This window comes from Lampris incognitus, chromosome 19, assembly GCF_029633865.1.
Source record: "Lampris incognitus isolate fLamInc1 chromosome 19, fLamInc1.hap2, whole genome shotgun sequence".
NCBI classification, from domain to species: Eukaryota; Metazoa; Chordata; class Actinopteri; order Lampriformes; family Lampridae; genus Lampris; species Lampris incognitus.
This window is the reverse complement of record NC_079229.1, coordinates 20,747,915-20,757,025: the sequence shown is the minus strand read 5'-3', so window position 1 is coordinate 20,757,025 and position 9,111 is coordinate 20,747,915. Positions and strand designations below refer to the sequence as shown.

Below are 9,111 nucleotides of genomic sequence, written 5' to 3'. Positions count from 1 at the left end.
GTGTTGCTACAAAACGCGATGCAAGCCTCCCTGGGGGCTTCCCATGTCAGTGAGAAATTCCCCTGTATTTGTTAGGGAAAACAGTTCTGCACAGGCTCCGCCCATGTCTCCGTAAGAAGGCTGCGCTGCTGGACTTTAATGTCATTGTGCACCCTGCTGTGTTCACTGTGACATGCAGGGTTGTTTGAGTCATGACAGATTTACCGTGTCTCTCTTGCTCCAAAAAGAACCAGACCGAAAATGAATTCGCCAACCACTGTCTCACTGCAGGGCTGGGAGGACAAGTCAAGCGACAAGATGGAGTACAAATACGACACTGGACTAGAACTTCTACTGGCTCACATGAACATAGAGGACATCCTTAACGCCGTGGAGACCCTCTATCACATCGAGGACGGAGAGGAAAGGGAGGAAGAGGGAGGCTTGTCATTTGAAGAAGGTTTCTCCCAGGAGGAGATGGAAGAGATGGAAGAGGCAGGGGACTTGGAGAAGTTAGAAGGCTTGGGGAGTCAGGAGAACGGTCCCGGTGGTGAAGATGGTGGTGTGAGGTATGGGACCGTGTCGGACCTCCTGTCTTTTGTCAACCGCATCTCTGATATGCAGCGAATTGCGCTGCAGCACCTGCCTGAGGAGATGGGAGTCCTGCTGAATAAGGTGAGAGCTTAATGCAATACAGAAACCACACCCCCCCCCCCCCCCGTTTCAGCCCTTCACTTGGCTGGAAGGCTTGATGAAGACACTAATTCCTTGTCTGTCTTAGCATGCCTTTCTCTGCATTTATACTTTGGCTTAGCAGTGTTTTATTCTGAGCAGCCTTTTTTTTAAACTGTCCCTTGTTTGCAGAAAGATATGGCTATCAAGAATGGGCGCTACCAGGTCGATATTGAAGTGGTCCTTTTTCCATGGAAGTTGACCTACAAGAATCCTGGCTCCAGTCTTGTGCCAAAGGGTGCCTTTGGGAAAGTCCACCTGGCTCAGGACACTAAAACCAGGAAGAGAATGGCATGCAAACTGGTAAGGCTTGCCCGGCAATGTTTGGAATGCAGCCCACATTTCTCGAAAGTCTCAGCTTAGGTGCCAAGAATTTTACTTGGCAAGCGCTGTTGTTTACATAAACCATTCCTACTATGTCCTACTCTTTCACAAAGAGTATTGACGTCAACATGATATTATGTGTACATGTTTGGCCTGTGGACCAATGATATGTTTGGCCTATTGACCATATTTTGTAAGTGAGTAACAGTTTTTCTCTCTGAGCCTTTTCTCAATAGCTAGCTTACAAAACCTTTGAAGCAACCAGAAATGGAAAGTATGACAAGCTGTCTAAGGTCACTGAACAGAAACTTATCAAACCCCCTGGAGCAGCTCATTCAGATGCAGCTGCCTGTATTAAATCATAACAGCCTTTTAGCTTTTTGTTCATTTGATATATTGTGCTTTTATACCAGCAATATAGTCGGACTCCCTGGTAAACTTTTAATGCAAAGTTAATTGATTTAGTTGAATTCTATTTCAATTCCTATCTATCCTTCTTTGGTTATATTCACCAAGAGAGAGGAGTGGTGTGTATAATATTTCCAATGCTGGAAAAATATGACTGGCAAGATAGGAGTGTCTTCTTGTCCTCTGCCTAAAATATATCTATGATGCTTCACCACACAGCTGCAAATAGAGGATTACTAACACCGTTACTCAGCAGAGTCATCATACTCATTTATGTATGAGGGCTCACTGAAAGTCGTCTGCCATATAACAAACATGCTTTGAATCTCGGAGCACTTTTAAAGGATTTTGGATTGGTTTCTCATTCACATCTTTATGATTCTAAAAGATCCCTATGGAGAACTTCAAAGCCGCCGATGTAGAGATCCAGGCCCGCTTCCGCCACGAGAACATTGCCGAACTCTATGGCGCTTTAATGTGGGACCAACACGTCCACCTGTTCATGGAAGCAGGTGAAGGTGGCTCAGTTCTGGAGAAGCTGGACAGCTGTGGGCCAATGAGGGAGTTTGAGGTCATCTGGGTGACCAAGCAGGTTCTCCGAGGCCTGGAGTTCCTGCACTCTCACAACATCATTCACCATGACATCAAACGTAAGCACAGAAGCGACATTCCTTTAAATGCTTTTTTCCCCCCGTCAACATTGCTTTGTCTAAAATTAGCTGGTACTGATGGTCCAGGAGATTATGTGATGACAGCTTTTAAACCATTTACCATCAAATGTGGCCAGGGGCAGCGTTTCTGGTAGTTCCTGTTAAACCTTTTCAAATGACTGGCAGGAAGACGTTCAGTAGGCCAAACAGACCACAACCACGAGAAGCAGTCTTTTGCAATATGTTTTTCAGTATGCCAGATAAAAACGATAGCTGCCCCCCTTTACGTTTACTATTATGAGGCCCCAGGAGGAAGCTGAAGTGTTTGCAGGTAGTGAGGACATGTTGGCCAAATCTGGCAATTACTGATAAAGACGAAGCACAGGAAGCTAGTAAGGTTGAGTTAGCGCGGCTGAGGTTTGATGTCGTTTCCAACCCCTAGGATCAAAGCATTTTCTTGAGCTGTCTGTTTGCCCGTCATGACCAAAATGCTGTTTGGTGTCTGGAAATTCCAGCCCAATTTCTCCTCCTTCCCATGCTCCCTCTTTGAAGGAGGGTTAAATGTAGGGTGCTGAGTGGCAAATGACTTACGATAATGGTCAGCTTTGTGGCCCAGCCTGCTAACGTGCCGCTGGAATCCTCAGTGCCTCCTGCCTTCAGTCAAAATATGCAGTTTTACCTCAGTGAGCTCATACAAATAGAGTGCAGTCATACTAAGCCGCCCGGCTGAGAAAGGGGTAATTGTATTCATGTACAAGAGTGGATATTCCCTCACATTCTGGCCTTTGTAACGAGAGTAGCAGCATCTCTTTTCTGATATTCTGATTTCTGATGCTGTGCTTCTGTGACACAGTTGAATATTGTCTAAATCCATCATTTTCCTTTCTTTTTAGCCAGTAACATTGTCCTGATGTCAGACAAGGCAGTGCTGGTTGACTTTGGCCTGACAGTACAGATGACAGAGGAGCAATACATGCCAAGGGACCTACGGGGAACAGAGGTGAGAGAAACCCCTGTAATCTGCTGCAGTCACTCTACATCCATGTGATAGTTGCATGCTCATTACATGCAATCAAACCCTGCATGTGTAATGTATTTTTAACCATTTTCTGCAGTCAGTGCAATAGTCATGCAGTTGTTTGCCTTTGAATTTGAAATGGTGTCCTCAAGCATATTAGCTTTCTTTTGATTCTTGAGTCAGGTTATAAGGAACAGTCGGGGTCTTCATCCGAAGACTTGTTAGATCTTGTCTGCCACTTTGCCAGAAACCATTCTTCTGAGCGAGCTAAACATTAACGAAAGGCATTAGCGCATCCACAGACCTATCAAATATTGATGATATGGCGGTCATAACAATTTGTTTTTAAATGTATTTCTTAATAACATAATTATATTTCTGATGTGGTTGTTATCCATATTTGGTAAAAAGTCGAGATGTCAAGATGATTTAAGAGCTCTCTCATGACCCATTCTCCCCAGTGCTACCTCTTCCATATCCACTCGGTCTTGACCTTTGTTCGTGTGTGTCAGACAGACAGAGAGAGAGAGAGAGATTGTGTGTGTGTGTGTGTGTGTGTGTCAGAGAGAGTTTTTGTGTGTGTGTGTGTGTGTGTGTGTGTGAGAGAGAGAGAGAGAGAGAGAGAGAGAGAGAGAGAGAGAGAGAGAGAGAGAAAGTGTATGTGTGTGTGTGTGTGTGTGTGTGTGTGTGCAGGCACACATATGTGTGTCCGGGGGCCCCTTGTGGCTTGGAAAGTCCCAGGGCAGACACCCAGAAGTAATAATAATGGGAGAAAGAGCTTGCAAATAGACAGTTAGCAATCCTGGGCTACTCAGTCTAACATCTATATGGGATAGCAGGCTGGAATTTCCAGGAGTGAGAAAGAGAGAGAGAGTGTTGACCTCTGTTAGTGTGTTTACTCTTTTGCCTTGCATGAGTCACTGCATTTCCAAATTGCCCCCAGCTTCCCTAATACTTGGCAGGTCTAAATGTCACATTTGTTGTTGTTGATATTGCTGCATTAAAAAGACCTGCTTGAGAAGGGGCAGCTCATCACCTGAGTTTTCTTGCCGCTTGTTTACTGTCAACAAATTTAACCCACTGTAAACATTAAAAGAGGGACCTGCTCTCCAAAACAACTTTATCTTCCACTCTGCTCTGCAATTAGATAAGAGCTAATTGACTCCTGTGAATAACATGTTATCGCGACGCTTCATTTGTTTTCTCCTAGATGTATATGAGTCCCGAGGTGGTCTTGTGTCGGGGGCATAACACCAAGACCGACATCTACAGTCTGGGTACCACCATCATCCACATGCAGACGGGTAGCCCCCCCTGGGTCAAGAGATACCCACGCACTGCCTACCCATCCTACCTCTATATCGTAAGTACATAGCACTACTGTACATGCATACTCTACAAGAGGACTGACTGTACGTAGCTCTCTGATGGTGTTGCCGTCCTCGTGGCTTGCTCCGTTTGCAATCTGGAATAAACTCATTATCCAGCGGTTAAAACGTTGCTTCCTTTGTTCTCTGTTTTTTTTTTCTTTGTGCAGCTATTTTCTGCTTCTTAAAAACCCTTCAAAGACAATTTCGCCGTTCTTCGATGTACAGCTACGTGTATCTGTTAGTGCAAAAGTGAGTCATGAATGACTTTGCTCCTCATGCCTGTGACTCGATTCCTGAAATCTGCAGCGTTACACTTGTCATTTCTAAACCGCTGAACCCCCTTTTTTTTCTCTCTCTCTGACATCAGACTCCTCTTATTCATTACGTCACTAATGTGATGCAGCGCGACAGTTTTTTTTTTTTCCCAGTAGAAAACGGTTTGGTGAAGTTATCTGGGCCGATGTTGAAATCATGTCCGGTATTGATAGGTATCGTCACACAGAAGGTTTGCCGACTTGTTTACAAGTAAAGATAAGATGATTTGTGGTTTCGTTGCATCGCAAATAAACGGTTAACAAGCTGTATCGCTGCGCTCTCCTCCATGCCTTATTTGGTGCTTTGGTTTACACGCTTGGGTTTAGAAGAGAACGGCGAACAGCAGCATCTTGGCAGTCAGCTGTTCCTGCAGCACAAGCTCAGTCCCAACTCTGACACGCTCAGGACAAATGCCTCATGATGATTCCTCGTGTGTGTGTGTGTGTGTGTGTGTGTGTGTGTGTGTGTGTGTGTGTGTGTGTGTGTGTGTGTGTGTGTGTGTGTGTGTGTGTGTGTAATGAAACAAATTCCGAGGAAGCTCTCGACCACGCCTTAGTTTGTTCACACATACCTAAAAGTCTGACGTTATTTTGCCTTTCCACGGTCAAGATTGTCATGAGATAGCGAAGGCTTAACATGAGGCTTGCAGCACATGTCCGCGCGGCCCACTCAGCCGTCGCTTCCGTTTCGTTCTTTAGAGTTTCTCCCATGACATGGGCGGGAGCTCGATTTCAAGTCCTGTTTCTGGTTTTGAAGTGGCTATCTGTCACTAGTTTTGAAGCACTGTTATTCACTTCCTCATGAAACTGCTGTCACGGGGAACTGCTGTTTAGAGGCTTAACTCTCTTCTACGTGCTTTGCTTTGCAGCCACAGCTTAACTTGCTCCCTTTTCACCACATTCAGCCTTGTTTTTGGGAGCCACTGTAGTCTCTGAGTATTTATAAATAAATGAGTGGTAGAAGAGAAAGTTAAAGAGAAATTTGACCTGAGCTATTTTTTGTTCTTTCTTTGTGTGTCTTGACTTTATTTTATTTTTTTATTTTTTTACCAGTGCCGATGTAACTAGCGCCTCAGTCTCACATCCTCATGTTATGGTTACATTTTGGACTTTGCCCTTAGTTATTTCCTAATGATCCTCTCCCACCAGATCCACAAGCAGGCACCTCCTCTAGAGGACATAGCGGAGGACTGCAGCCCAGTCATGCGCTCCTTCCTGGGGCGGGCCCTGGAAAGGAACCCTGCTCTGCGCAGCTCAGCCACTGAGTTGCTGAGGGATGAGGCCATCAACCCTCCCAGGGAGGAGCAGCCACGCTGCTGGAGCCTGGACTCGGCTCTGGGGGAGCCCAACCACCCAATGCTACGCCAGCACAGCCAGCAGCCAGACACCACACAGGGTAAGACTTGCTGCAAAACCTACGCTATCAGATTTAACAATTATTTACACTTTATACGGTGGTGCACATGCATTCAGGAATGCAACTGGTGAAAGGGCGGTTTTGCCAATTTTACACCTTATCTCCATCTATTAATAATACTTCTTCCACTATTGTCTGTATCGCCGTAATCCGCTATAGCCGACTGGCTTACTTCCGCCATCCATTGATGTCAGTGGATGGCAGAAGAACTACGAGGCTGATGGGCAAAGATGTTTGTTTTCTAATCTCTACCATTGAGAAACTCTCGCACAATGCACACTTGTGCATTTAGACAACTGTCTTGGCAGGATAACATCTATTTCGCTATCAAAATGAATTGCACCAAAGCGGTTATAGTTTTAAAAGACTGCATAGACCACCAGCAGGTACCGGATGTGCAGATTATTAGAGGTGGAATTTCCCTGTAATGTTCTTTGTGAGCTCACGCTTATTTGGAAGCACTCATACTCTAGGTTTGGCATGCACTCGATCATACACACACCTTTGCATGCACCCAGGTTTGCACACAGGCTCACACATGCACACGCACAAATGTATTTACGCCTCCTTTTGTCTCTTCTGCAGAATCTTCCCTGTTTTCAGAGGACTCCGGTCACATGAGGAGAAAGGGCTCCCTGTACATTGACCTGGGCGCCATGGCGGGCTACTTTAATCTCGTGCGAGGACCCCCTGACACAGAATATGGCTAACAGCTGAGCACGGCTAACGTCTGACACGGATAAAGTATAAATGAAGCCATGCTTTAATTCAGTATGAGCCGCCTGTGTTAACATGGCTGACTCATTACTGTCAGAGGACTGACTGAATCACCCGGCATGATGATAGTCACTTGGTGACCAGCTGTGAGCATCTGGAAAACATTCGCATACTGAAGGGATGGAGAAAGGCTCTCGTTGTTTTTGCAATGGACGGAGGAGTGACTTCTTAAAAGTCAAAGACAGAGTTATAACAACACTGCGGGACAGTAGTTGAAACAGATGTGGCGTTCAGCATCTTTGTGTTACATTTCCTTTGTATTTTTAGCTGGTTACTTACTATAATGATGTTTTGTGAATAATTTATTGCAATGACAATAAACCAATATGTCGCTACATGTTGTACAAGTTTGCTTGTCAAGGAAATGTGGATTTTAGGCATTATGATTCAGACACATTTGTCCTTTCTATCATTAAAACTGTAAAACTTATGTGAGAATATGTGTGCACTGTGCAAATTGTATGATTTCATATGTAGTTCTTCATGAACTATATTGAGTACATTCCTGAGGAATTTTAATAATATTATCATCGTAATTGCTGTGCAAATTACAGTTTTTATAGGCTGCATATAATAAATGTACATCCTGTGAATGTAAAGCATTATGGCTTGTGCAAAAAATTTTATTTCTGGCATCCTTATTTGTGTAAGTACTGAAAGTGGCTGATGTATGAATGTTGCATTGATGTACCATTATGTCATGCTGTCAATAAAATGGAAGACCAATGCTGAGTGTGTTTTTCCAGATTACTTGAAGTCATTATTATCTTCAGTGTCATTTCGCAACGGGGGAGATTTGATCCAGAGCGAAAAAAGGGATGCTGAAAATTTCACTATTTCAAAATGAAATGATGTTTCACTTTCAGCCTGTAGCTTGCTGTCCTCCAGCAAAGCCGTCTTGCTGTGACAGGTTGCACACTGAGTTGGGGTGACCTTTCCACCATGATATATAACAGAATGGCAAGCACAACACCCGGGTCACTCATGTAAGGGCATCAGAGAAGGTATTCATACGACAAGGCTTTCTGCTTCAACACCCGTCTTGATCTGCAGCTCTACAACTGGTGGAAACCCGCTGACTCCTCCCTCAGATGTGTCGGCAAAGGTCACTGATAACCAGTAACGGAAAGGACAGAGGTTAACCGAGGGAAACTTGCTGAGTGGAGCGTGGGCAAGAGAAACTTGTTTGGAGTTCTTCCCTCTCTCTCTCTCTCTCTCTCTCTCTCTCTCTCTCTCTCTCTCTCTCGTTCCATCTCTTGCTCTCTTGCTCACCCCCCCCCTTTCTCTTTAACTATTCATTCATCTCGGTATAGTCATCAGTCTCCCTTTATCTAGAAATGGGTGGAAATTAGAGAGAAAACTCTGTTGAGGACTGCAAAGTATCAGGATGACTGAAGTCTGGACCTGCTTTGGACAATACGTGTGTGGTCCCTGTACACACACACACACACACACACACACACACACACACACACACAAACACACACACAAACTCTCTCTCTCTCTCGCTCTCTCACTCACACACACATGCCCTCTCTCACACACTCTCTCTCGCCCTCTCTCTCTCTCTCTCTCTGTGTCTCACATACACACACACACACACACTCTCTCTCTCTCACACACACACACACACTCTCTCTCTCTCTCTCTCACACACAAACTCTCTCCCTCTCGCACACACACACACACACACACACACACACATCAACAAATAGGATACAAAAATAAGCATTTGATGATGAGGCTGAAGTTGGAAAAAACTCAAATGCCCAAAGGTTGGAAGGCTGGCTGCTGCTGTATGGGCACCTTGTATATAGTTTGTGCAAATCTTACCCTCTATATGTACGTTGTGGCATACATCCAGTTGTTTTACGAAACTGTTTCATTACATTTCACATGTAATGTCTGCAAATACTATTCGATATTAAATGGCGACAGTGTTTATAAATGACTTGCTACTAGTACTAATAATAATAATGTTAATAATAATGTGGTTACAGAGAAGAAGATGAAAGGGGGGACATAGAGGACTGACATGTGACTGACACTAGACATGGTGTCATGACTCCACACATACCAGGATGATCAGAGGGAATATAGTCTTCAGATGTGGCAGGCAGAG

General features: G+C 44.6%; 1 protein-coding gene across 1 annotated transcript; it reads left to right on the top strand.

Annotated features, from left to right (window-relative positions):
• The first annotated feature begins 159 nt into the window (after positions 1-159).
• map3k8 (mitogen-activated protein kinase kinase kinase 8) lies at positions 160-7,708 on the top strand. Its single transcript, XM_056299521.1, has 7 exons — positions 160-654; positions 844-1,014; positions 1,832-2,093; positions 2,987-3,093; positions 4,322-4,474; positions 5,945-6,191; positions 6,798-7,708. Exons 1-7 carry the CDS (start codon positions 241-243, stop codon positions 6,920-6,922), a joined length of 1,479 nt encoding a protein of 492 aa, XP_056155496.1. The 5' UTR covers positions 160-240; the 3' UTR covers positions 6,923-7,708.
• Positions 7,709-9,111: the final 1,403 nt, after the last annotated feature.